The sequence below is a fragment of the Drosophila bipectinata genome, chromosome 3L (genome assembly GCF_030179905.1).
Source record: "Drosophila bipectinata strain 14024-0381.07 chromosome 3L, DbipHiC1v2, whole genome shotgun sequence".
Taxonomy (NCBI): domain Eukaryota; kingdom Metazoa; phylum Arthropoda; class Insecta; order Diptera; family Drosophilidae; genus Drosophila; species Drosophila bipectinata.
In genome coordinates this window covers 881,784-908,347 of record NC_091738.1, presented here as the reverse complement: position 1 = coordinate 908,347, position 26,564 = coordinate 881,784, and the positions used below count along the sequence as shown (strand labels likewise).

The following is a 26,564-nucleotide window of genomic DNA, read 5'->3' as shown; positions in this document are numbered from 1 at the left end:
GTGGGTGAGTAGTCCATCAATGTCAAACTTACCTGCAAGGACACAAAAAAGAAAGAGAGTGCGGTGGTGAGATAAAAGGGAATTTCTTTTTTTTGGGACCTGCAGGAGCGATAATTCAGGTTAAATAAAGTCAAGTGTTTGTATGGCTCTTACAGGTGAATAAAGGACATAATAGAGGAGTTCTAGCTATGAGGAATGTGAATTATAGATACACTACATACTACTCTATAAACTAGACAGCAAGGTGGTTGTCTGTGGGTCTCTATAGCTATAGTCTCCCTAAAAACATTATTTTAAATAAAACCAAGTTCCCTTTAAATTCTATATTATCCCTATTATAGAGTATTATCTGACATTGCCACTCCATTGGCCTTTTAGCAGCCCACATGATGTTTGTTCTTGAAGTGCTCAGGCCAAGTGAATGGCCCGTCAAATTAAATGAAAATTAATGTCAATGTTTGTCTGCCGATATTCAGATAATTAGACCGAGAAGATTGACATTTAAGCTTGGCTAGAAATCCAAATATTGGCTGAACTGATAGATTTTAATGGATCTTTAACTCCCATCGCCCACAGGCCCGTTTAATTTCGCCGAAAATTCTTGCTGGTCATAATTTATGATTAAATTATCGCGCTTATCAATTCTCGCCCCTGATTAATGATGGCCAGCGGCGCGGCGCCAGCAGACGCGCAATTAATTGCCGGACTATTACCAGGACGAGCCGAAGGACCCAACAAAGCACTCAACAAGTGATTACACTTCCCCGCCTGGCCCCTGGTTTCCCACTTTCTGGCCAGAAATGAAACATATTTAACCTCCCAGGGATGCTTTTGGGCTTCTCTCTTTGGCAGGACCTTCGGGAAAGTGGCAGGATAGCCTACGTATTAAAAATTCATTGCTCGAGTGTGCCAACCTCCGTTAAAAATGCAGAACAACAATTTCCGTTTCCGGGCGCCGGGTCGGGTCGGCTTCAATCTCAATTGCTGCTGCTTGCGCTTGCGGAACATCCTTGAAGTCCTCCAGAGCCGAAGGATGCTCCTGGAAACACCCAAAACAAAAAGGGATAATGCCGGCCTATTAGCCCGACACAAATCAAAGTCCCGATGAGCTGCAGGAACGAGTGCGAATCGTTTGGCATTGATGGCGTTGACAGGACATCTCAATTCTCACTTCACTGGCTCTCCCCTCACAGATCCTTGTTGCCCAAAAGTATATCCTTGTTCCACCCCGATTACACACACACTCTCCACTCTCCACCGATAAGGGCAAGTCTGGCGTTAAATTGAACGCCGCTCTAAGGGCTTCGCTGCTTTTTACTTTCGACTGCGTCCAACGTGGCGTATAATCGATTTTCATTCAATTTATCTCCGCACACACATATGATTTTTCTCATTTTAGTTTCAATCGCTTTCTGCTGGCAGCGTTCCTCCGTCAGCCGTCATTGGTAAAGCTTCGCGTTCAACTAAAACCAAAATCAATTGCCAACGTGGCGAGAAAATAAACCAAAAACTGTCACAATGGCCAATATCGTCAGACTGCAGTGCCACTGGAAGAAAATATTCATTTTAAAAGGGAATATTTTATAAAAATATCTATATTATGGAGGGTTTCAAGTACCCAAATATGAAGTCTCAGCTTTTTAAGTCCATAGTTATTTTCTTAACTTTTAAACTTATATCTTTAATGTTTTATATTTTCTCCAAGTGCTTGGATTTTTTCTATTCATTTAGACTCTAAAGACTGCGCTTAGAAGGTCGTTGAGAGAAACGAAACACCAAAACATAAAACCCACATAAATCAATAGTTGTTTGCGAAAAAAGTGAACCACAAACCCACCACAAGATTGAAAGAAAAATGCCAACAAATAGTAGAACAAGTCTACGGAAAAACAAACTGAAATTAGGCCAATTTCCATTCAAGACTTTATAGTAAAAGCTTCTTAAAAGCGGGCTTTTATACATACAATTCTCATATTAAATATATTTAATTTGCCACTTGTCAACAAGCTATCTAATAGTGATATTAATCAAATCCGGTATACCTTCTGGGGGGCGAAATCATTTATCCCTCGTCACAAAGTTTCCCCCCAAAAATGAAAATGAAATGTCTTTAAATTTCCACGAAACTTTTCGGCCAACTTTCTTATTTTCCACCAACTTGTCATTGGCCGGATCCGTGTCCGAAAGACATGACCTAAAAGTTTGCATAAAGAATTCTCTTTTCGCTGACCTGCCCCACCAACCTGCCACCTGCCACCCACTGCAGCAGTGCTGTAATTACATGAGAAGCTTTCCACATGGACAACGTGGCGTATAAGCAACCCGCCTTTATTGTCATTTGCCGCGCCACTCAATAAGCAGAGCGTGATGAGGGGGGGCGGTGGCCAGGGGGGGGAGGGGGAAATTAAGTGGGGTTCGGTTTGCAGAGCTTTGAATGCAATTATGTGCAGCACATGACCAGAGTCCTGTCATCGGAGGGGTGGCGGAGGGAGGGAGGGAGGGAGGCTACCGCCGGAAGGAAGCCAGGAAGGAAGCAGGAAGGATGTGCAGGGACAGTGGCCGGGCCGATGTCAGGTAAGTGGGGCAAGCAAATAAAAAACATAAATAAATAAAAGCCAGCGAGCCAAACAAGAAAAACAGTAAACAGAGGCACGGGAAACAAAAATCTGAAAATCTGAAATGGTTCCTAAAATAGGAGCTATAACTCATAAAAGTGTGTCTAAATTATTATATAGATAATAATTTAATAATTATATTTAATAAAATTATATTTGAGGATAGATTACTGGAAGTATTTTAAATTCTTAATATAAAGATACTATTTTTGTTGAAAATAAGAGGTAGTGTCGAATAGTTCCTAACTTTATGATAACCAGTACTTCCCTCTAAAGTCTAGACTCTAGACTTCTTAAAACCTACGACTATACTTTATAATTATTATATTAAATTGCTAGACAATAAATTATTTAAGGAAAGGAATCTATAAATAAGAATTTATGAATTAAACAATTCAAACCATTCTTAGCATTATTTCGCTTGAATTTCTCGAATAGTTCTTAACTGTATGATACCCGGTACTTGCCTGTAGAGCCTTTACCTCTAAAGCTCTATAGCCAAATTCTATAGCCAACAACTTATTTGAGGATTAGAATATATATGATATAGATATATCTACGAACCTAACGATTCTAAGCAATATTTCCTCAATTTTCTCCAATAGTTCTTAGCTTTATGATAACCGGTACTTCCCACTAGAATTCTAAACTTCTTTCACTACCATTTATTATTATTTTTATTAAAATAGCTTAGAAATTATATTATTTAGGAACTAGAACAATATCTATAAATCTAAGGGTTCTAAACAATATTTCTCTTAAATTCTCCAATAGTTCTTAGCTTTATGATACCCGGTACTTGCCCCTAAAGTCTTCCTTAAGCTCACTATATTTCATATTTATTTTCAAGGCTTTTCAAGGATTGTATTCTCCTTTATCCTTTATTTAAGGATTAAAATAATATATATGAATTTAACCACTCCAAGTACTATTCCCCTTTAATTTCTCGAATGGTTTATAGCTTTATGATACCCGGTACATGCTTCTCAATTATTATTTATTATTATTATTATTATGTTCATAAAATCCTTTTATTCTTCTTTATCCTTAATTTACGGATTAGAATAATATCCATAACTCTAGCCCCTCCGAGTACTATTCCCTTTTAATTTCAATTTGTGGAAGCGGAAATCGAAAACAGAAATGGAGCTCTGATTGTTTTCAAATAAGCGAAGAGTATTAAATTTTTAAGCCAGGCAATTTGCCAGAAAGGTGGTCACAGTCAGTCAGTCCTCTCCCCCTCCTCCCTCCCCCCCTCCCTTCCCCCCTGTCTCTTCCATGGAATTCCTTTCTGACCGAAAACCCAAATTGAGGCTTAAGTTGGTCATTTGAGGTTGGCTCCGGTGTCTCCGTTGTTGTGGGTTACCTTTGGCCCAGTGTTTGGATTTTCATTTTTTGTGTGGCTTTTCCCCGGGTATTGTTTAGTCTGATGCGACTGTGGGGAAAACTCAAGTGGTCAGGGACTGGCGGGGGGTAGGTCCTGAGGTGGGTTCAAGGACTCACATTTGATTTTCCTGCGTTTCTGTGTCTGTCTGTCTCGTTCTGAAAATAAAGATAATCTTGCCAGGGCTGCGCATTTTTATGGTAATTTCCCGGCTTTCGTATTATTTTCCATTGCTTTTTATCCTGTTTTTGTTATTGTTGTTGGGAGGCAGGCAGGAGGCAGGACCTCAATTCAATGTCAAATTGTTAAAGGCGAGTGCCAAGTCTAATGCAGCCGCAGACTAGAAGAAGCCCCTCCGAAGTTGCGGCAAAATTTGCAACTCAATTTATGGAAAGAAAAGTTTGAGGAAAATTGATTTTCTAAAGATTCTAAAAAGCTAAGAAATATTGCTAAAAACTTTAAAGTCATTTAGGAATTATTTAAAATTAAATTATATTTTAAAAAGCCAGTATTCTGATGATAATTCATATCAATACTAGACTCTATCTTTTTATTATTTTAGGAAAACTATTTTCTATAAAAAATTGATAATTTTCCTGTTGGCTAATGACGTCAATAGGCCCTTAGGGAAAATAGGCCCATGCACCACCGAAATATTTCATTCAATTCCTGGCCTTCTTTCTTCGTAGCCTCGTCTTGGCACAAGTTGCAAATTAAATTTAGATTTCATGCACGTAACTGGGGGAGCCATTCAGGCAGCAACGCTACAAGGACCTTAATTACTTGGCCAACTTGCTGCGGATGCTGGCTGCCATCCTGCCATCCTGCCATCCACCCCCCCAACAGCCCCCTCTGTCATAGACGATTCTCCGATTCTCCGACTGGGAGAAATGCCAAGAAGAGGGCGAGCTCTGGGGCGCGAATCAATACGCGAAACATTAACTCGAGCACTAAAGACACGCCATGGAGTCATTAAGTTTCCACCATATCCCCACACACACACACACTCCCACACCACACACACACACACTTGCCCACAAAAAGGATTCGATGTGTTGGTGTGATTAAAGGCGGAGGAAGCTGTCGCCGCCATCATCGAACCGTTTGTCATAAATGGCGCCATATTGACAGAAAAAAAGGAAAAAGGATAAGGGCAACTGTAAAAAAGTCCTGTCGACAGGACAGGGGAGGTCAGGGGAGGTGCCACAAAAAAAAAAAAACAAAAACAAAGGACCCGGAATGGTAATGAAATATTATCAATATTTGTCAACACTGGCTCGGGAAAATGAAAACTGTGATTGGAGCGAAGAGGATTACATTTTCCAATAAACGGAAAGCAAATAATTATTTTTTAAATATTTATTTAAGATTCGGTTTCAGGCTTTTAAATCAGTAACTTGTTCTTCATCAAAATCGGGAAATAAACTTCCAAAAGATGGCAGAGAAACTCATAAATTTTATATGAAACAACATCAGGTTGGAATAAAACTCATGTTCATGTATTTCCACTTGAGATGCCAATATTTTCCCAGGACCTTTCTCTTTTTTATTTGGGAGACATTCTGTCAAGGATTTTACGACAAAAGAAAAGTTTGTCTACCCGCAAGATGCCTAGCTAATTTCATTCCATAAGATACACTAAGGAAAAATCAAGAATCGATAGATAATATTGGTATTTAACCTTATTTTGATATTTATTTTTAAGGTTATGAACTAAGGTCCTTTTCTTCGAGTGCCTTGAAGAGATTTCGCAGCTGTTGCTGGTGAGACAAGCTCATCAAATGTCTCCAAATCGATTCTCCCATTTAAAGCATATTAAGCCAGCCAGCCGGGCCATGTGTCGGCCGGGAGAAAGTCGGATATCCTTGCCAGGATGTGCCACACTCTCCTCAGGAAGGCGGGGCTGGTGGGGAGTTGTAATTTAATTAAGTTTCGCACCAAGTAACAAGCTAAACAAAAGCAGCAAAAACTGAGAGGAAAAATCAAACAAAAACTCACGAAAAAAAGATGTATCCTTAGAAAGGACACTGATTGCTGTTGAAAGGAAAAAAGTGGCTATACTTGGCCGCAAATCCAATGCAATTTAATGGGAAATCCCCCGAATATAGCTGATTGGGGGGACAATTATGGAAATACGCTTTTATGGAGCTTATTAGGTTGGGGATTAGGAGACGATGGGTCCTTGAATCGGAAAGTATTATAGAGGTAATAGGGGGATATCCTTATAATTGAGAAGGTAATAAGGATCTAATAGCCTTAGATAGTGGGTGAGGATAATGGAGCATTATAGCAGGTTTAGAATATGATGTATTGATGATGTATATTTTTACATCCAAAATTAATTCCACCATACACGGATGCTGGACGAATGAATAAATCATGGCCTTGAGTCATCAATCAAAAAGTCAAGCAGCCCAAAGTGCCCCAAAGTACCGCAAGTATCAATCACTTTGTTACGGTTATGGAACACAATGAATCCCCGGAAAATCCCCAACAGCAACGCACCGCAATTTCCGAGAGCGTCCTCCTGCCACCTACTGGTGGGTGCCCCTCAACTGTTGCACGCAGCCAATTGCACCTCCATCGATGGTTGCAATGATAAATGGATAAATGGATGGATGGATGGATGTGTGGATGCTGCAGCATGACAGTGGCTAATTAAGCCATCAAAATGTCCGGAAAATCACCTGGGATGTGGGCCGAAAGTGGCAACACGCGGTCTCCCATCCCTGTGGCAGAAAGGACATGCCACCTTATAGCATCCTAATAAAGATAATATCCTAGAAAGCCTTATAGACTCACCTCTGTAGAGTGGAAACTCGCCGTCGCTGTGGCTGTGGCACAACATTATGGGGCTGCGGCAACGGGAAGCTGCCACCATGATTCCCGTTTTGTGGATGCTCAGCTGGTTGTTTGGAGTTGCCGCTGCCACGGCTGTTGCAGATACGGATGTTGCAGTGGCAGTGGCTGTGGCCGTGGCTGCTGCCGCCGCGGATGCAGTGGCGCCCAGCGAGTAAGAACGCGACACATGGCTCAGAGTGCGGCGTCTAATGGTGGCTGCATTTCCGGTGCCTGAGGCCGAGGCGGCTGCTGCTGCCGCCGCTGCAGCTGCTGCAACATTGCGATAATGATGTTGCGGCGTCGAGTACTGGCAACCGGCCCGCCCCCCGCCAGTGCCCCCACCAGCCTGCAGCTGCATCTGGAGCTGCTGGTAGCCACCTAGCGACAGGTGGTGTTGCAACGGCGGGTGGTGCGAGTGGTGCAAGTGAGACTGCTGTTGTTGTTGTTGTTGTTGGTGTTGCTGATGGTGCTGCTGCGCCTGCTGCGGGGGGTTGGCTTGGAACGGCGGATGCGAGTGCTGGTGTTGCAACAGCTGGCGCTGCTGCTGGCTGGGCATGGCCATCTGGAACTGCTGCTGCAGCTTCTGCAGCAGCTCGTGCTGCAGTTGCTCGTTGGTCCTGGCATCCTTTTCCGGATTGGGATTGCCGCTCGGATTGGGATTGGGGATGGGGGGGTTCTGCTGCTGCTTCTCCCAGGGCCCGTTGCTGTCGCTGCCGCTGTAATCCAGCTTGAGGCTGTGATCCTTGCCACCAAAGGATATTCCCGAAACACACACCACTAGATCATCCTAGCCCTGGCAGGTCAAGGCTGCTTCAAACTACTTCCAGGAGGGCTGGTCTTATTTTTTTTTTATTTAAAATTCTGGACCAGCCAGATTTTTTAATTTTTTTTAAATTTATTTTTTAAAAAACACACACAAACTCCGCGGCACACACACACACACACACTCTTACAGACGGCCTCCCAGCGGACGCATATGTATGTCACTCAAAGGACCTAGTTCGGCGCGAGATGAACAGGTTCTAACGGTATCTGGGGGAGAGCTGTGTTCGGGAGAAGCACGACACTCTCTCCCGGGTGAAAAGTGCCGCTTCACCGACCAGAGACGCTGGGCCAAAGTACGACGACTGATTGCGCCGAGCTTTGTTATCCTGCGAAAAAGCTGGCAGGACACCAGAAAGCCAAAAGCGCAATCAGCCGAGAGCGAGGAGAGCGAGGGAGCGAAGTTGGAGAAAAAGAGAGTATCAGAAAGTGAGAGAATCAAAAGCGGAGATAACAATCAGAGATGCATGGAAATAACAACGTGTTTGAACATGTTCACTTGCCTACAAGAATTTATAGTTGGGAATTATAAAAAAAAGCGTTAAATAGCTTTTGCTTTGGGAGTTTTTATATATTTCTACTTTTATTTGTTATTATTTCTTATTAAAGCTATACGATTTCTTCTCAGTGCATCATAGCGAGTGAGAGGGCTGTTTATGAAAGTGGCTTTCGTTCCAGAAGAACTTATGTTTTGCCAACTCTTTGGTTTCCTTCTGGTCCTTTCAAAAGGATGCAGGGCAATGACAACAACAGCTGCCACAACGACCCGATTGTTTGGCACAGTTAACCATCACAGATGAGCAGACAGTGGGACCAGATACATCAAAATAAAATTAGTTCAAGGTTGAGGTTATGTTTTGAGTAATCATATCTATTGTTTAGATTAAATATATACGATAGATTGATTCTGATTGATAAGAAGTATGAAATATATTATATATTGGTTATCAATAGCCTATATAGTAGAACAATCAACAAATAATCTTGAGGAATGTCGATTGCCTATCAAAGATAACAAAGCCCCATAAAAATAATTATAAAATCCAGACTGAACCAGTTTCTCGTAAGAACCTCTGAGGTCCAAGGCACCTGAGGGCCCACTGTCGCCCACTGGGTTCATTCACCCAACCATTTGACCAGATTGTGGGCGGCGGTGGACCAAGGGGCGGGGCCGAGACCGGGCCGAGGAAAACAGCTGCTCCTTGGAAAATGCTCCTGCGAGAGAAGCCCCAAAAAAAGCTTCTCAAAAGAGCTTTGGAGGAGAAAAACGAGTTTAAAAATCGTATCGGATGCTGTCGGGAAACCAGAAGGAGTCCGAACCCGAAAGGAATATGTTTTGCTTTGTTTGGCCAGTGCCATAATTTATTTATGCATTTGTCACTGTTTTTCGTTATTTTGATAAAGTTGTAGCCAGATAATTTGGACAGGACCCACGGGAACTCGAAACAGAACAGAGCCCAGGACAGGACAGGGCCCATCGGGATGCTGTTCTCCCCTTTCTGGATATATATTTTTAATGTTTCTCCTGTTTTTATTTGGGCCATTATGTCTGTGATAAGGCTTGGGGAGAGAAAGTCGATATCGTAATATAAACACGAAATAGGAGCCCAGAAGAAGCCAGCCAGTCTCCCTCGGATGGGGGAGAAAAACCGAAATGTGGATGCCATTCGCAGGGGCGACCCGAAAAAGATGAGGTGGCCAAGGGGGCCAGGCACTGAGAGGAAATAATACTATATTTTATAATGAATATTATATATGAGAGGGAGGAAAATGATCTGTAGAAGACCCTTAATTCTATACATCCTTTTAACATATTCTCAAACCGACTCTAATTTTTTTTCAGTGCCTGGTACATAGGGGTTATTGGGGTGCCTTTCGGCCCGCGTGGGTTTTGTTGATTTTGCGTGCGCATAAAAAATCGAAATGGGGGGGGTTCCGGGGGCTCCTCGGTGTTCAAGGGTGGGGGCCTGGGGAGGCGACAATCTCTGCGTTTTCTGGGTTTTCGGCTGCTGGAGCCGCTTGTTTCGCATTCTGCACTTCTGTGGTTGAGGGCCGACTCGTTTAGGGGCGTGTACCCCTCTTTCTGGGGGCGGACTCTGTCCTGGACTCTCACTCACCTATGGTATCACGGTCGTAGATGTAGTTGCTGGCACTGCTCTTGATGCTGATGGAGTCCAACGGAGTCGACGGTGGCTCGAAAATGTCAAAGGAGCTGCAGGACTCGGCCGAGGGCGTTGGTGGCGCCACCACTATCCTAGTCGCTGTATCATCACATTTATGGAGGGGGGGATCAAGGATAATGCAAAAAGAAAACAAAAAGTGGATGTACGAAATAAATATTTTGGATGGAAAACCAAAGGAATAATAATGTTCTTAAAAAAAATAGAAACTAAAGGGAGACTTAATGGAATACATGGCGTATGCGTGATATTTCTACTAATAAAGTTTTTAGTTTTTTTTACCTTTGGACTTTCCGAAGAAATAAAACAATATTTTTTATAAAATTTCTTAATTTATGTAGTTATTTATTTTTTAGGTATTTAATTATTATTTAATTTTTAGATTCCTAGAACCCCTAAAAGCCTTATAAGAGAGCCCTATGTAACTATTATAGCTCCTAAAAAACTTAAGCCCTCAACTTCTTAAAAAATCCCACAAAATCGTGTAAATTTATGAAATTTTTTAAAATTAAAAAATATCCAATAAATTTCATGGAAATTTATTTCCTCCCCCCCTTGAGTCTCTTCGACTGAGTGCTGTAGTAGTTGAGCTGCCGGTTGACCTGCGACACCACCTTCATCTGCTGAGGATTCAGGTAGACGAAGATCTCCTCGTACAGCTCCTCGGGCAGTCCCAGGAGAGAGGGCTGCAGCGTCTGGGCCATCTGAATGAGCTGCTGCGACCGCATCGGCTGGAAGACGTTGTTCTTCAGCTGGAAGGAGAGCTCGTCCAGCTTGCGGAACCGGTGGTGGATGGGCTTCGTCTTCGACTGGACGTTGAGCACGTAGCGGCCGATCGAGAGGCTGATGCTGTAGCCGGGCAGGTTGGAGCTGGGCGCCGGGGAGAGGGTCACCATTAGCTGGTCGCCCACGGTGATGGCCGTCAGGCGGGACTGCAGGGCGGCCACCAGGGCGGCGCCCTCCGAGGCGTGCTTGTCCAGCAGGGTGCGCAGGCGCATCGAGTACATGGTGTCGTTGAAGCTGACCGTGTAGTTGGCGGGCTGTTCACTCAGCAGCCGGACGTTGCGGGCATGGAAGCTGCTGAAGGTCGCCACCGGCTCCAGGCGGTGCCTCTTCTGCATGTACGTCTCCTCCTCCGCGAAGCCCGACTCCAGAGCCAGCAGGTAAATCAGCAGGAGAAGCAGCTCGGGAGCCGGCGGGTACTTGCCGTCCTTGTACTGATCCATTAGCTTCTCCAGGTGCTGCGGCACCGACTCCAGGCTGGTGTGTTCCAGGATCAGAGGTGGCAGCTCCAGGGTGCGGCTTATCGGCAAGAATCGTTGGCGGTGCTTCTTCGGGGCTGCAACGAGGTGTTTGGGTTTGGGGGGGTTTCAGTAATTAGACTCGCAGACGATTAGTTAGTCGGTGTGTGTGTGTGTGCTTAGTAGGTGTATTAATTCGAAACTTCATTAATCGCAGCAACTAACCTGCTGGGTGCTGTGTGTTTAGGATACATACTTTCAACACTACGGAATGGAACACAGAGGTAACTTAAAACACGCGTTTTGGGCAGAAACTAAAACACGAAAGTCGGAGGGAGGCGGAGGCGGAGGCGGAGGGCGGGAAGATACACTAATTTAATAACCGAATAAACTTAATAACAACTACGGTAGCGACTTAGATTAGAGAATTACTTTAAAAGGAGGCATGCCTAAGATGGAAAGGGTAATATAATGTTTTGTACAAAAAATAAATTAATTATGAATACATTTAAATGATAAATACTCTTGCTTACTATGTGCTTAGCTTGTTTATGATTTATTGGAATTCTCTACCAATTATTATGAGGTACTATATATGTCTATGTAAACACTATAGATAAGTCAGGAAGAGTTATTTATCATTTGGTGACAGGAGGACTTATGTTTACTCTACTTTTTATAGCTAAACTAAGTATACTTAATGTCTAGCCCCTCTTGTGGTGTTCTAGGTTAAACATGCAACAATTTTAGTTGGTTTTGGATCAAACTTTTTGTTGCAACATGGAATATTCTCAATGTTTAGGGTCTAGGGTCCCAATATTGCAACAAAAAGCCTCTTGAACTTGCTGAGCTTCTTAATAAATCAGGATCTACAAGTAAAATGCGTTATTTAAAGGATACACCAAGGAGGACCAAGTCTTAACCAGCTTCTTTGTTTACTAACCAGATTCCGGGGCTTTAGCTTCGCCTGTTGCTCCACCTTGTGGGGGGACCTGTTGCTCCTGCTGCTGTTCGCCGGATGTCGAGGGTCCGGCCATTTCGACTAGTGCAGGGTTTGCCATTTCCGACTTCTCCTCGGACATTTCTAGATTTTCAAACAACGAATTTTGTGCGAGCCTATTCAAATAATGGAGTGACTGTCATTTCTGGCTGGACTTGTCAATGACAATCAGAAAACACTGGCTACTGCGTGGGTGCGCTGGCATTTATGGCGATTGGTGGAGGCACCATTGGGTGGGTGGGGAGATACTTTTCACCGGAATTCCCCGCAAATGCAGCTACAGATGTTACACTTTATAGCGGGACTAAATTACAGTCTATTTACAAATATTTTCATTTTTCCAGAAAAAAAAGCTTTTCGCGTCATCGTCCATTCCGCGTCATCGCAAAACCCGATACGACCGATTAGTCATTTATTTACGACAGGTGGTGAAATGTCGGTCGGTAAATTATATTAATAGGCGTTTTTCGGGAATAGAAGAATAGGAAATCACATAAATTCTTTTAAAAAAAATAATTTGCGAGACACAGCTGGCACTTTTGTTATGGCACTTTCCAATACTAAAAGCTTGATTCCGAAGCGCTGCCAACTTGTTTTAATTTTATTTGATGGATTTATAACTAATCCCTCTTTACTGTTTTATTGATTTAAAAATAACATAATTTAATATATTTTTTTAGATAAATAAATATTTATAATTTAATATATATAGGCGCATTTTGATATACTAAAATACGGTCCCACTACTGTCCTGTTTCTAAGCCAACAGGTGGCGCCATAGTTTGTTTATCCAGCTGACTTAAGCGGCTTCCAGAGAGCCGGAATTTGAGGATATTCCGGATTAAACAATAAAAATCAAAGAAAAACCCTTGAAAAGCCTTAGTTTTCTTGAAGAATAGTCTGCCCCGTTAAGAAGGATGACCCCCGACGAGGAAAATGAAGCCTACATGGTCAAAGAGGCCCAGAGGTTGCGAAAGAGCGATCCTTGCGCGGCCAAAGCCTGGATTATTACGGCCAAGACGCTGTTTCCCAATGCCTTCACTGTGCAGTACGAGGCATACATTCTGGAGCGGGATAGCAAAAACTACGAGGAAGCGGCCAGGTGTTTCAGCAGCATGTGAGTAAACTATTCCACTTAATTCAAAAATATTCACCGAGAACCACCCCCGCAGAGCCACCAATTTTCCCAACCAGCACTCGGAACTCTGGCAAGAAATCAATTCGCTAACAAACGCCCTGAGGAACGATTCGGAGAGCTCGCCGGAACAGGAGTTCTACGTGAAGATGTACAAGCACTTGACGCCGGAAGTGCAGCACAACGTCTTCATGCACACAATCAACAACTGCGGCGACAACCTGGAGCAGTGCATCTCCATGTACATACTGATGTTCAACAAGTTCCCCAAGTCGGCGCTAACCCAGGCCCCCAGGCTCCTGGAAATGGTCGTGGAGGGCATGAAAACGGAGCTGGACTTGTACCAGAGGGTTCTCGTAGAGGAGGTGCTGCCCCTGATTCAGAACAAACCCCCAGAACTGCCGCCTTCCACCGCCTGCAGACTGTACATCAGCTCCCTGGAGTATTACATAAGGCAGATAATGGACGAATCCGACAATTCGGACGCGTGGAAGAACGTCTTTAAGGTGCTGACGATCTGCGGACAGATGATGGGCTGGGAACCCTTTCTGCCCTTCAACAAGAACCTGAGTCTAAACGTATACTGGGAGAGGCTGGTGGACATTCTGTCGAGCAGTCCCAGTGGCAGTACCCATGTCCTGTTCTACGCCACCACCCTTTTCATTTACTCGCTGCACGGCTACAACCGGAACTGCAAAATAAGAATCGAGGATGCCGACGTTAGCCACGTGCTGGTGGAGGGCTTCCTGGAGTGGTCGCCCGAAGGTGATGGCTCTGATGTTGCCTGCATGGAGCCACCCAAGTTTTCGCTCACCTCTCCCGTGAGTACGGAGCTGTCCCAGGCATTCCTCCAATCCGCCCAGTGCTGGCAGCTGCTCAATACGGATCAGTTCCAGAAGGACTTCAGCCAACTGATGCAGGCTCTGCCTCTGCAGCCGTGGATTTCGCGCTTCCTCTTCGATTTGGCCATTTATTTCGGCCATCGGGACGAGGCCAACAAGCTGATGTCGGAGATGACCAACCAAAACGGTCTAGTCCAGAGCCTACAGATCCTGAGCCTCCATCTAATGCAGAACAGCATGACGGTAAGTGTTGCAAACCAATCCTTTCATATCCTTGCATTTATGGACTTCTCCTTCAGCTCCAAGGCTTCCAGTGCATCTTGAAAATCATCGCCGAGCTACCAGCCACTCCAGTGGGCCAGCTGTTGGACAACATGACCCTCAAGGGGTACCGTCATGTGGTGTTTCTGCCGCTGACGAGGTCCGCCTTGGTCCAGTACTGCGTGGGAGCGATCGTCAGCAGGCTCGGCCGCAAGGTCTTTGAGCCCAACTGCCCAGACAGACTGCTCTCAGATCTGCTGGTTCTCCAGCAGCTGAATCTGCTCAACGACGTCCTTCTCACCCAACAAATCTTCACCTTGATAAGGCAGAGGAAGGCCTTCAACCTGCGCACCCTGTCCACCTACATCATCTCCATCGACTTCATCGAGGAACTCGCCCACATTTGGAACTCGCAGCAGGAGGACAACTTCGAGCTGACCAGCTCGCCCACCAACGGCTCCAGTGGCGCGCCAGCTCCAATCAGCGCGTCAGGGGGAGCTCCCACCCGCCGAATAGGGACGAGGGGGGCTGATAAGGGGGCCAAGGATGAGTTCAAGGCCATCACCCGGCAGCAGATTGCCCGGTGCAACGAGAACGTCATTACTCTGCTGGCCAACTTCATCAGCCAGGAGCACATAATGTTGGCTCAGCACATTTTCGGAATAGCCCAGCCTGTCGAGACGATAGTGATTAAGTGAGAGAGGGTTTTGTAAGGTAATTGCATCTAAGATTAGGATTAAGATTAATATTTCTGATTGAAATACATCATATTCTACCTATATTTCGTTATCTTTTAGATTTTGTGATGAAACAGAGATTAGGAGAGAGAAGAAATGGATGAAGGGACTAATTCTCCATATAATTCATAGACAGGAAGGTTTCTTTTTAACTTTATTCTATCAACAAATTACAGATATCAATGCTTAGTTAGTATTATAAATTAGTACCACGCTGACTAGAGGATTACCTTTATCAACACCTAAAATTGGCGGGGTGTGTCGTCGAGGCCACATTCTGATATGTTTTGCACTTAAATGCTCTCACTTTATTCAACGATTCTAGACCATATATCTAACTATATCTTAGGAGTACAACATGGACAACAATCAGGTTCACTTTCGTACCATAAATGTATACATGTATTCAAGTGATTAAGCCTCTTTGGTTTACATAACATGGATGTGCGTATGACTTTGAAATTTTAGGTTGGTTTCTCTGGAAACCACAAAAATATGCCCGGACTAGCGCGTGGTCGGCTCCTCGACAGCCTTCCGAGATTTGGCATCGCTCGCCAGCGTCAGATGAGCCTTGGATGTGTCCATCCCGCCGCTCTCCAGGTCGAGGTCCAGTCCGAAATCGTGCTTCATGTAGGAGATGAGGACGTTATACACCGCCGTGCAAACGTTGACGAAGGTCACGCGGTACTTGGTGTCCAGGTAGCGGAAGTTCAGGTACTGCGCCGCCGGCCATGTCATCCAGTCCAGCAGATAGACGTACGGAAATTTCTCGATTAGCTCCTTGTGGGTCTGCTCCAGGGTTTGGCGCTCCAAGTAGCACACCGTGTAAAAGAAGATTAGGATGCAGGCGGGGGACATGACGAGCTGATCGATCAGGATCTTCTTGAGAATGTTCTTGAAGGTGCGGGCCGGCATCACGCGATCCATCCAGTTGTAAACGTAGTGGTGGAGAGGGCCCTGCAGTGCTCCGGCCACAAACATGCGGTACATGCGATCCGTATCGAAGCGATCCTGCTGCCGCATTCCCCTGCGGTACTCGTACTCCTGGGCTATCGCATCGCCCACCACCATCAGCAGTCCCGATCCGAAGACGTTGGTGATCAGAAGGTACTTTCCGAACATGTTGCTCCACGCAATTTTGGTCCATCGCGTCAGTAGGAAGGTCAGGTGTCCTCCAGTCTCGCCCTTGCCGTGGGCCAACCGCACTCCTCCTGAGCTCAGGCTAGTTCTTACCACCGGTGGTTTAAGCTTGGAGACGACGGCTGTGAAGTTTCTTCTCGTGACCACGACGGATATCCTTCTCGGGGCATGGTTCTTCAGGATCAGGGGGCCTGCCAGTGGGCGCAAGCAGCGCAATGTGAACATCGCCGCCGGGATTTCAATTGAAAGATGTGCGCCCGTGTGTGTTATCCTATTATTTATGCAGCTATGTTATGAAAGTCTTGTTTGTTATCATTTTGACTTAAAACTAACAGCTGATCGGGCTGCTCAAGTGTGACCAGGCAGAGGCGCGATTCAAATGTCAAAAGCGGTTATAAATTTCCGATTTCATTATATTTAAATTAAATTTAATAATATTATTTTTAAAAATCTCTACAAGACTTTTACACGGAGGTCTGATATAATCGTAACGTTTAGGACAGACTTCCTTCGGAATGAAAATTAAGGCATAATTTAATAAACTTAGAAAGACCATAAACAAGGTAATAGAAACGGAACTGTTATAAATTTTTACCGAAAATTGATAAAAGTCTTTATTTAAAAAAGATATTGAAACACATCAGACGAATTTCCAGACTTAGTACCTCGATTGCACAGGAGTTGGAGTGGTTATAAGGGTAAGAAGCCCTAATTTTCCAAACTAGATGAAAGCCATTTGAGGGAGGAGCTTAGGGGTTATTCTACTGGACTATCAGTCTTCCCAGTTCTTGCCATATGCGTGTTTAATGTAGGAGAGCAGGACAACGTAGATACAATTAGTTACATTAATAAATACCACCCGGTACCTAGCATTTAGGTACCTAAAGTTGAAGTACTGCAGTCCTGGCCAGAAGCAGCAGTCCAGTTTCCAGGTCATGAGAAACTTATCGGCGATTTCGTCATTGGCCTCCCTATTGAAATATTTTGAGTTTGAGATATATTTAAAAATAATGTCCATACTTGATGGTGTGACCCTCCAGCAGACTACTGATATAGAAGAACAAAAAGATGTACGTCGGCGACATGATGAGCTGATCCACGAAAATCTTCCGCATCACGCCTAGCCGGGAGGTATCGGTGAAATACTGGTCCAATCGAACATAGAAGGCATGCTGTATGGGTCCGATCAGCAGTCCGGTGAGCAGCATACGAACCGTCCGGGATATATCCAACTTCTCCTTGGCCTGCACCTTGTCCTTCTTCTCCAACCGCTCGTATTGTTGCGACACTGCATCCCCGACCACAAGGAGCAGACCCAAACCCACGGTGTTTGTCACCAATAGATATTTTCCAAGCAGACGAGACCAGAAACTGGTGCTCCCCGGTTCGGGCTGCAACCCTCTTACTGAGTAATGGTTTACGATTTGATTTTTAATCCGGAACGGAATGGTCGCCGATTTTATGAGTCGAAGGCCTCTAAGCATCCTAAACCTGGGAAGTTAGGAGTTTAAATATAATATATTTGTATTAATCCCAATTATAAAAACCGCAGTAACCTGGATATGAAAGGAGGAGGAGGACTCCGCCCTCAATTCTTCCTTTGGCTTGGTAGCGTGTAAGATTTTGTATCCAAAAATTCTGTCCACATTTTGACAAGAAAAGCTTAGATTTAGTCAGAAATTAAAATATTTTTAATAATATAAGTAAAATTCTTAAATAAACCTTCTTCCCGCCACATTCTCCGAAATTGTGATACTGATTTTGAATACTGAACCATAGTGGCAACGCTAGTTGCTTTAATGTGGCTGCACTTTCTGGGATTTTGTAGGACCATATTTTAGGGTCTTTTTTTACGAGTCGGCGTCTCTTTCGTTTTGCTTTGCTCTTGTCTTCGCGTTATTTTTAGGCCGCCAAAGTGTTTTTTCGTTTTCGTGGCTGAAAAAACCGACATTCCGTCCGGTTTGCCAATATTTTCGGCACGCAACTATTTAAGGTTAGGACCGCCCATCAAACTATTTTCAAATGGTGTTTAAATATTGTTTTCATTCAGGACTCGTTTTAGCCGGCACTAGTAGGTTGTTGGCCTCCCGCAGCGATGAGGTTGCTGTACGTGTTTGCACTGATCCTGGCCGTGCGCCTGGCCTCCGTCTTCGTGGTGCAGACCTACTACGTCCCGGATGAGTACTGGCAGAGTCTGGAGGTGGCCCACAAGCTTACCTTTGGGTGAGTCCAAGAATCCAAAACCGGAACCAGCCTATTTTTAACGATGACTTCACCCTTTCAGTTACGGTTACCTCACGTGGGAATGGGTACAGGGCATCCGCAGTTACTTATACCCTGTGATTATTGCCGGACTCTACAAGCTCCTGGCTCTGCTTCAGTTGGACAGTGCTCAGCTTTTGGTTCTAGTCCCGAGAATTCTCCAGGCCCTTCTTTCCGCCTACTCCGACTACCGCTTCTATGTGTGGACTGGAAAGCGGAAGTGGGCTCTGTTTCTCATCCTGGTGCCCTGGTTCTGGTTCTACACCGGCTCTCGCACCCTGGCCAACACCCTGGAGGCTTCGCTCACCACTATCGCTCTCAGCTACTTCCCTTGGTTCGGTGAAGGAACCGTCTACCTGTGGCCCGCTGCCATCTGTTGCTTCTTGCGCCCCACAGCGGCTGTGATTTGGATTCCTTTGTCGCTGTACCATCTCCGCAAGAGTCGTCTGAGCGTGGTGCAGCTCATCCTCAAAAGATTTCTGCTGATCGGGTGAGTCTACCCCCTAATTCCACCTCTTCAGCGTAATAAGCCCACTCATTTGCAGGTTACTGGTTGCTGGCTTGGGCGTTGCCCTCGATACCTACTGGCACGGCAAGCTAGTCGTGACCCCCTACGAATTCCTTAAGTACAACATCTTCAACAACATCGGTAGCTTCTATGGCTCTCATCCCTGGCACTGGTACTTCACAGTGGGATTGCCCACTGTCCTGGGAATCAACACGTTGCCTTTTATCTACGGTATCATGGAAACGGTGCGCAAGTCGGAGAAGTTCCCGGTCAGCAAACAGCTTCTGATTACCATCTTCTTGACCCTGGTTATCCTGAGTGGCGTGGAGCACAAGGAGTTCCGCTTCGTGTCGTCGCTGTTGCCACTCTGCTTGTATGTAGCCACGGACGCCTTGTCCCGATGGAGCTACAAGGCCTCCTCATCCCTTCTGTGGGCCACTGCCTTGGTCATTCTTGTGGGCAACGCCATACCCGCCTGGTATTTCAGCACTGTTCACCAGAAGGGACCCATTGATCTGATGCCAAAGCTTAGGGAGATAGCTCAGGAATACAAAGACGAACGCGATCACCGCGCAAATATACTCTTCCTAATGCCGTGCCACTCAACACCCTACTATAGGTAAGTAGATAGATAACCAAAGCTGATCCCAAAGCATTATTGTGTTTCTTCGTAGCCACATCCATGAGAACGTTACCATGCGCTTCCTGACCTGCGAGCCGAATCTGAGCAACGCAGAACAATACAAGGACGAGGCCGACCGCTTTTTCGAAGACCCACTCCACTGGTTGAACTCAAATATTCCCGTCCATCCGCTCACGGCGCAGCCCTCTCACCTCGTCCTTTTCGATCCATTGGCCGAGAACATCAGCGTGTTCTTGCGAAACTACCGACTGCTGCACCGGATCGAGCATGCCGAGGTAACCAAGCTCGGGGGCTGGCTGGCTCTGGTTGGCGAAAAGTCACCGTATCTCGCCTCTCTCTTACAGCATCGCCAGCCGCGAACAGGCAACTCCATTTTGGTTTACCAGCGCTTGAAGGCTGGCGGAGAGAACGCCTTCAACAACGAGGAGGCCGAGGATATTCCTCTAAAAGACAACCCCCAACCACAGGAGGTACCACAAAATCAGTTCAATTAGATAATAGAGCAACAGGAAACTGGAAAGACTTTGCCAACCCACCACTCAGCCCTCCATCAAAGAAAGATGCATACGGAGAAATATTTTTAAATGCCACTCAAAACAATATATATTTTTTACCCATTTTGGCCTTACAAACAAAGATTTTAGAAATGTTGAAGCGACGAAATTATCACCTGTGCTAATGGATATTGTAGTATAGGCCATCGTAAGCATTTAGGCATAAACGCTCTAAAGAGAGGCAATATATGTTTTACGTAGTTGGTAATCCCTTGTACTGTTCTTGTTTTGTAATCTTCGAAATAAAGATTCAGTTCGAGTACAACATTTTGTATGAAGAAACAATTTTGAATAAGACCCACTATGTATGGGGAAAATGTATTTTCTGGAGGACTCCCTTCGAAATGTTGGAAAATGTATGGGGACGAGAATTGGCCCTCTGCGAAGCCTATATATTTGCCAATATCCATCCGATTCATAAACGGAATACCTTAAACGATTTGTAGATCGATTCTGAATCAATCTGCATTAAGACCTCCAAGCAAATTATTTTTTAGATTTTTTGTCAAATTTTCTGGAGGACTCCCTTCGAAATGTTGGAAAATGTATGGGGACGAGAATTGGCCCCCTGCGAAGCCTATATCTTCGGCAATATCCATCCGATTCATAAACGGAATACCTCAAACGATTTGTAGATCGATTCTGAATCAATCTGCATTAAAACCTCCAAGCAAATTATTTTTTAGATTTTTTGTCCAATATTCCGGGGGACTCCCTTCGATATGTTGAAAAATGTATGGGGACGAGAATTGGCCCTCTGCGAAGCCTATATCTTTGCCAATATCCATCCGATTCATAAACGGAATACCTCAAACGATTTGTAGATCGATTCTGAATCAATCTGCATTAAAACCTCAAAGCAAATTATTTTTTAGATTTTTTGGAGGACTCCCTATGAAATGTTGAAAAATGTATGGGGACGAGAATTGGGCCCCTGCGAAGCCTATATCTTTGCCAATATCCATCCGATTCATAAACGGAATACCTCAAACGATTTGTAGATCGATTCTGAATCGATCTGCATTAAAACCTCAAAGCAAATTATTTTTTAGATTTTTTGTCAAATTTTCTGGAGGACTCCCTTCGAAATGTTGGAAAATGTATGGGGACGAGAATTGGGCCCCTGCGAAGCCTATATCTTTGCCAATATCCATCCGATTCATAAACGGAATACCTCAAACGATTTGTAGATCGATTCTGAATCAATCTGCATTAAAACCTCAAAGCAAATTATTTTTTAGATTTTTTGTCAAATTTTTTGGAGGACTCCCTATGAAATGTTGGAAAATGTATGGGGACGAGAATCGGCCCCCTGCGAAGCCTATATCTTTGCCAATATCCATCCGATTCATAAACGGAATACCTCAAACGATTTGTAGATCGTTTCTGAATCAATCTGCATTAAAACCTCAAAGCAAACTATTTTTTAGATTTTTTGTCAAATTTTTTGGAGGACTCCATATGAAATGTTGAAAAATGTATGGGGACGAGAATTAGCCCCTGCGAAGCCTATATCTTTGCCAATATCCATCCGATTCATAAACGGAATACCTCAAACGATTTGTAGATCGATTCTGAATCAATCTGCATTAAAACCTCAAAGCAAACTATTTTTTAGATTTTTTGTCAAATTTTCTAGAGGACTCCCTTCGAAATGTTGGAAAATGTATGGGGACGAGAATTGGGCCCCTGCGAAGCCTATATCTTTGCCAATATCCATCCGATTCATAAACGGAATACCTCAAACGATTTGTAGATCGATTCTGAATCAATCTGCATTAAAACCTCAAAGCAAATTATTTTTTAGATTTTTTGTCAAATTTTCTGGAGGACTCCCTATGAAATGTTGAAAAATGTATGGGGACGGGAATTGGGCCCCTGCGAAGCCTATATCTTTGCCAATATCCATCCGATTCATAATCGGAATACCTCAAACGATTTGTAGATCGATTCTGAATCAATCTGCATTAAAACCTCAAAGCAAATTATTTTTTAGATTTTTTGTCAAATTTTTTGGAGGACTCCCTATGAAATGTTGAAAAATGTATGGGGACGGGAATTGGGCCCCTGCGAAGCCTATATCTTTGCCAATATCCATCCGATTCATAATCGGAATACCTCAAACGATTTGTAGATCGATTCTGAATCGATCTGCATTAAAACCTCAAAGCAAATTATTTTTTAGATTTTTTGTCAAATTTTCTGGAGGACTCCCTTCGAAATGTTGGAAAATGTATGGGGACGAGAATTGGGCCCCTGCGAAGCCTATATCTTTGCCAATATCCATCCGATTCATAAACGGAATACCTCAAACGATTTGTAGATCGATTCTGAATCGATCTGCATTAAAACCTCAAAGCAAATTATTTTTTAGATTTTTTGTCAAATTTTCTGGAGGACTCCCTTCGAAATGTTGGAAAATGTATGGGGACGAGAATTGGGCCCCTGCGAAGCCTATATCTTTGCCAATATCCATCCGATTCATAAACGGAATACCTCAAACGATTTGTAGATCGATTCTGAATCAATCTGCATTAAAACCTCAAAGCAAATTATTTTTTAGATTTTTTGTCAAATTTTTTGGAGGACTCCCTATGAAATGTTGGAAAATGTATGGGGACGAGAATCGGCCCCCTGCGAAGCCTATATCTTTGCCAATATCCATCCGATTCATAAACGGAATACCTCAAACGATTTGTAGATCGATTCTGAATCAATCTGCATTAAAACCTCAAAGCAAATTATTTTTTAGATTTTTTGTCAAATTTTCTGGAGGACTCCCTATGAAATGTTGAAAAATGTATGGGGACGGGAATTGGGCCCCTGCGAAGCCTATATCTTTGCCAATATCCATCCGATTCATAATCGGAATACCTCAAACGATTTGTAGATCGATTCTGAATCGATCTGCATTAAAACCTCAAAGCAAATTATTTTTTAGATTTTTTGTCAAATTTTCTGGAGGACTCCCTTCGAAATGTTGGAAAATGTATGGGGACGAGAATTGGGCCCCTGCGAAGCCTATATCTTTGCCAATATCCATCCGATTCATAAACGGAATACCTCAAACGATTTGTAGATCGATTCTGAATCAATCTGCATTAAAACCTCCAAGCAAATTATTTATTAGATTTTATGTTAAATTTTCTGGGGGACTCCCTTCGAAAGCAGTGGAAATCAATATTTACTCTACTAGAGTTCGAAAGTATTTAATTTATAAATTAAAAACGAAAACCGTGATCTTAAATATTTATATATCGCGATCGATAGGCACTGAGTGAGTCGATACTTCCGCCATGTGGCAACTCTTTCGCCCCCATCGCAATAACTTGTAGGTGGCTGCGCGTTGCCAGATCCCACGGCGACACCTTCTGTTCGGCAGATTTCGCATTAATTAAACGCGATTTAAACATATAATTTGCTGCACCGCTCCACCGCACAACCACACACACAGACAAAATGGCTGCTTCGATGAGGGCGCTGCTGAAGGTGCGAGGTGCGTATCCTGGGGTTTATCGGTTGCCTAACATTGGCCCCGTAAATTATATAACTTTCGATGGATTTATGGTACAAAAAAACCGACAGGGCAAACAAATAGAGGGCACCTGTGCGCCCCTGACCGATGCTGATTAATCAGCTTTAATTGGGATTTAAAATCTGGCTCAGTTGGCAATCCCGCATATACGTGGCTGCATTAGCGGTGCACCATGGTGGGGGTGGTGGTGCGGCAGGGGGATGTATGTGGTGCCGAGGGGGTGTGTGTTCAAGGTTCGCATGTGACCTAGCATACAAACAAAAAAATTCGGCACACCAACTTTAATCTGCTTATCGCTTGGAAAATTAATTAAATTTAAACTTTCAAAAATTTTAAAAAAAATTTTTTAAAAACCGTTTCAGAAAAAATAAATATATTTATTCTTTATCCGGGGTTGGAGTACATTTTTTCCTTTTAGACGGACACCATCCTTTAAATATTCTCGTAATAGCTGTAAAATAACCATAATTCCATTAGGAAATATTTAAAAAAAATAACTTTTTTAACTTACTTGCAAGTTTCTGGGCCTTCCGCCGGCAGTTTTCGTTATCCAAGTCCCTCTTATTAGCTCCTTGGTAGGTGCAGTCCTTATCGAATCCACAGTGGGGATCATAGACAAGCGTGTTCCCAGGACACTTGCAGTCGCTTCCAAATATTGTGATAGCTTTAAGGAGAAAAGTTAATTATAGGGGAAATCTTGAATGATTCCACACTAACCAAGAATGAAAAAAATATCCGAGAGCCTCATGATGGGAGCCAAGAGGTGGATTCTTCAGAAATGAGTGTTTTGGGGCTTGGGATTTCATTCTAAATCCGGGTAATGGGATTAGTTTTGGATAAACATGTAATGGCATTAGTTCTGCCGCATTTTTCTGTCCAATTCAAACAGCCTATTATTAAAGCCCATTACTTGTGTTCCTACAGATGGCTTTGTTGCCGGCGTGCGATGCAATTCGCAGTACAACAAGACGCGCGGTAACCTGAAGCTGACCAGCGACTCGCGGGTGATCTGCCAGGGATTCACCGGCAAGCAGGGCACCTTCCACAGCCAACAGGCTCTGGAGTACGGCACCAAGCTGGTCGGCGGCATTTCCCCCAAAAAGGGCGGCACCCAGCACCTGGGCCTGCCCGTCTTCGCCTCGGTTGCCGAGGCCAAGAAGGCCACCGATCCACACGCCACCGTTATCTATGTGCCGCCACCCGGTGCTGCGGCTGCCATCATCGAAGCCCTGGACGCCGAGATCCCGCTGATCGTGTGCATCACTGAGGGTGTACCCCAGCACGACATGGTGAAGGTGAAGCACGCCCTGATCAGCCAGAGCAAGTCGCGTCTGGTGGGACCCAACTGCCCGGGAATCATCGCCCCCGAACAGGTCTGTATGTCATGTCTTTTGTGAAGTCTGCTGATGGGCAGGCCAGCAGATAAGCCTCGAACGGGGGTACAAAGTTCATCTGGTGTGTTTCACTGTTTATGCCGCTTATCGCCTCGGGTGACGCGCATACCAAAGAAGCCTTATGTATGAACTAATGCTTTCAGAACTATTGTCTCTCTCATGGACAATCTCTTCCAGAATTCTCTCTATTTTCATTAATGTTTCTCTTTACAGTGCAAGATCGGCATCATGCCGGGTCACATTCACAAGCGCGGCAAGATCGGCGTCGTCTCTCGGTCGGGAACCCTGACCTACGAGGCTGTGCACCAAACCACCGAGGTGGGTCTGGGACAGACCCTCTGCGTGGGCATTGGCGGTGATCCGTTCAACGGCACCGACTTCATCGACTGCCTGGAGGTCTTCCTCAAGGATCCCGAGACCAAGGGAATCATCCTGATCGGAGAGATTGGAGGTGTGGCCGAGGAGAAGGCCGCTGAGTACCTCACCGAATACAATTCGGTATGGAAACTCTCTCTAACAAGTGTTTTGAACTCAATTATAACGAAATACTCTTTGATTTGCAGGGCATCAAGGCCAAGCCTGTGGTCTCGTTCATTGCCGGTGTCTCGGCGCCACCCGGCCGTCGCATGGGTCACGCCGGTGCCATCATCTCTGGCGGAAAGGGCGGTGCCAACGACAAGATCGCCGCTTTGGAGAAGGCCGGCGTTATTGTGACCAGGAGTCCTGCCAAAATGGGCCACGAGCTGTTCAAGGAGATGAAGCGCCTGGAGTTAGTGTAAATAAACAATGGCCATAACCAAACCGGAATCCTTACGCAGAACAAAGCGTATACGCAACTCATGATGAACTAAACCTAAACTTAAGCTGAAAGTGTCGAAATCGAAATTGAATTCGAAGAAAACCCTAAATAAATTATTGTGAAAAGTCGCTAAAGTGGACGAGTAAGGATGTGTGAGACGTGTATTCCAAGAATTAAGTTAACTACTGCCGAACCACCCAAGTTGAACTAAAATAACTCGCACCAAACAGAATTTCAAAGTTGTTAACTGCACTCGTCGGCTTTTAAAGTTAGTTTTGCGAAATATTTTGCCTTATTTTTAAATACCTGCTCGAAATATCATGCGAAATGTATTTAATTGAAATAAATATGCAAAAACGGGAATTGTGAAATATTTGTCGCTTTCGAAGTTGAAGATTTTCTTATGAATATTTTTTTTAAACTTTTCAAAAGAAAACAAGTCGGAAATCCATTTGTTGGCCTTTTAAATTAATTTTAATTGCCTTTTATTTTATGGAAATTTTTTTATTTAAATAATATTGAATAAATATATGGCTTAAAATATTTAAATATTTTATTAAAAAATAAATTTAAAAAATAGTTTCAGATGGTATGTTATCGATATAAAGTTATCGATAGTCTGTATGCAAATCGCTAAGAATGGCGTTGCCAAACATTTATTCACGATGGCT

The 26,564-nt window shown here is 44.1% G+C and overlaps 6 protein-coding genes across 12 annotated transcripts in view; 3 read left to right on the top strand and 3 right to left on the bottom strand.

Moving 5' to 3' along the window:
* Positions 1-12,602, bottom strand: part of LOC108126269 (phosphatase and actin regulator 2) — a 75,842-nt gene extending 63,240 nt beyond the window's left edge. For 2 of the 4 annotated variants that reach the window (XM_070280454.1, XM_017242762.3), the window contains exon 1: positions 6,802-7,478. In XM_070280454.1, coding sequence (XP_070136555.1) covers positions 6,802-7,402 — 601 coding nt within the window. In that variant the 5' untranslated portion in view covers positions 7,403-7,478. Of the gene's footprint in view, positions 1-6,801; positions 7,479-9,779; positions 9,924-12,026 lie in introns of those variants that run through there. The other 2 variants (XM_070280457.1, XM_070280456.1) reach the window with 2 other exon arrangements.
* A 270-nt stretch (positions 12,603-12,872) lies between these two features.
* Positions 12,873-15,069, top strand: IntS10 (integrator complex subunit 10). The gene is made up of 3 exons (XM_017242631.3): positions 12,873-13,200; positions 13,256-14,303; positions 14,360-15,069. The coding sequence occupies exons 1-3, from the start codon at positions 13,001-13,003 to the stop codon at positions 15,017-15,019; spliced, it is 1,908 nt and encodes a 635-aa protein (XP_017098120.2). The 5' UTR covers positions 12,873-13,000; the 3' UTR covers positions 15,020-15,069.
* A 363-nt stretch (positions 15,070-15,432) lies between these two features.
* Positions 15,433-16,537, bottom strand: LOC108126190 (mpv17-like protein 2). Its single transcript, XM_017242654.3, has one exon. It carries the CDS (start codon positions 16,421-16,423, stop codon positions 15,563-15,565), a length of 861 nt encoding a protein of 286 aa, XP_017098143.2. The 5' UTR covers positions 16,424-16,537; the 3' UTR covers positions 15,433-15,562.
* Positions 16,538-16,794: 257 nt separating this feature from the next.
* LOC108126436 (mpv17-like protein 2) lies at positions 16,795-17,911 on the bottom strand. 3 transcript variants are annotated; one of them, XM_070279887.1, is made up of 4 exons: positions 17,755-17,911; positions 17,219-17,689; positions 17,080-17,169; positions 16,795-16,985 (listed from the first exon to the last, which is right to left on the bottom strand). In XM_070279887.1, the coding sequence occupies exons 2-4, from the start codon at positions 17,680-17,682 to the stop codon at positions 16,955-16,957; spliced, it is 585 nt and encodes a 194-aa protein (XP_070135988.1). In that variant the 5' UTR covers positions 17,683-17,689; positions 17,755-17,911; the 3' UTR covers positions 16,795-16,954. The 3 variants fall into 3 exon arrangements, with proteins under 3 accessions (XP_070135988.1, XP_017098532.2, XP_070135989.1); XM_017243043.3 differs by having other exon boundaries at positions 16,795-17,169; positions 17,755-17,910; XM_070279888.1 differs by lacking the exon at positions 16,795-16,985 and having other exon boundaries at positions 16,999-17,141.
* A 110-nt stretch (positions 17,912-18,021) lies between these two features.
* Positions 18,022-20,430, top strand: PIG-B (phosphatidylinositol glycan anchor biosynthesis class B). Of its 2 annotated transcripts, XM_017243041.3 has the most exons (6): positions 18,024-18,191; positions 18,249-18,421; positions 18,483-18,950; positions 19,006-19,587; positions 19,643-19,886; positions 19,956-20,430. In XM_017243041.3, exons 2-6 carry the CDS (start codon positions 18,294-18,296, stop codon positions 20,103-20,105), a joined length of 1,572 nt encoding a protein of 523 aa, XP_017098530.2. In that variant the 5' UTR covers positions 18,024-18,191; positions 18,249-18,293; the 3' UTR covers positions 20,106-20,430. The 2 variants fall into 2 exon arrangements, with proteins under 2 accessions (XP_070135987.1, XP_017098530.2); XM_070279886.1 differs by having other exon boundaries at positions 18,022-18,191; positions 19,643-20,430.
* A 3,066-nt stretch (positions 20,431-23,496) lies between these two features.
* On the top strand, positions 23,497-26,256 carry Scsalpha1 (Succinyl-coenzyme A synthetase alpha subunit 1). Its single transcript, XM_017243045.3, has 4 exons — positions 23,497-23,661; positions 24,625-25,073; positions 25,308-25,592; positions 25,658-26,256. The coding sequence occupies exons 1-4, from the start codon at positions 23,625-23,627 to the stop codon at positions 25,871-25,873; spliced, it is 987 nt and encodes a 328-aa protein (XP_017098534.1). The 5' UTR covers positions 23,497-23,624; the 3' UTR covers positions 25,874-26,256.
* Positions 26,257-26,564: the final 308 nt, after the last annotated feature.

What these genes read in the sequence shown, in the direction of transcription:
- IntS10 (XM_017242631.3), top strand. Translation starts at nt 13,001, where the DNA reads ATGACCCCCGACGAGGAAAATGAAGCCTACATGGTCAAAGAGGCCCAG. An exon ending in GCCAGGTGTTTCAGCAGCAT is followed by an intron (nt 13,201 to 13,255) that starts GTGAGTAAACTA and finishes CCACCCCCGCAG; the next exon opens with AGCCACCAATTTTCCCAACC. An exon ending in TAATGCAGAACAGCATGACG is followed by an intron (nt 14,304 to 14,359) that starts GTAAGTGTTGCA and finishes CTTCTCCTTCAG; the next exon opens with CTCCAAGGCTTCCAGTGCAT.
- LOC108126190 (XM_017242654.3), bottom strand. Translation starts at nt 16,423, where the DNA reads ATGTTCACATTGCGCTGCTTGCGCCCACTGGCAGGCCCCCTGATCCTG.
- LOC108126436 (XM_017243043.3), bottom strand. Translation starts at nt 17,682, where the DNA reads ATGCTTAGAGGCCTTCGACTCATAAAATCGGCGACCATTCCGTTCCGG. An exon ending in CTGGAGGGTCACACCATCAA is followed by an intron (nt 17,170 to 17,218) that starts GTATGGACATTA and finishes ATATTTCAATAG; the next exon opens with GGAGGCCAATGACGAAATCG.
- PIG-B (XM_070279886.1), top strand. Translation starts at nt 18,294, where the DNA reads ATGAGGTTGCTGTACGTGTTTGCACTGATCCTGGCCGTGCGCCTGGCC. An exon ending in GCCCACAAGCTTACCTTTGG is followed by an intron (nt 18,422 to 18,482) that starts GTGAGTCCAAGA and finishes TCACCCTTTCAG; the next exon opens with TTACGGTTACCTCACGTGGG. An exon ending in AAAAGATTTCTGCTGATCGG is followed by an intron (nt 18,951 to 19,005) that starts GTGAGTCTACCC and finishes ACTCATTTGCAG; the next exon opens with GTTACTGGTTGCTGGCTTGG.
- Scsalpha1 (XM_017243045.3), top strand. Translation starts at nt 23,625, where the DNA reads ATGGCTGCTTCGATGAGGGCGCTGCTGAAGGTGCGAG. An exon ending in GAATCATCGCCCCCGAACAG is followed by an intron (nt 25,074 to 25,307) that starts GTCTGTATGTCA and finishes TTCTCTTTACAG; the next exon opens with TGCAAGATCGGCATCATGCC. An exon ending in ACCTCACCGAATACAATTCG is followed by an intron (nt 25,593 to 25,657) that starts GTATGGAAACTC and finishes TTTGATTTGCAG; the next exon opens with GGCATCAAGGCCAAGCCTGT.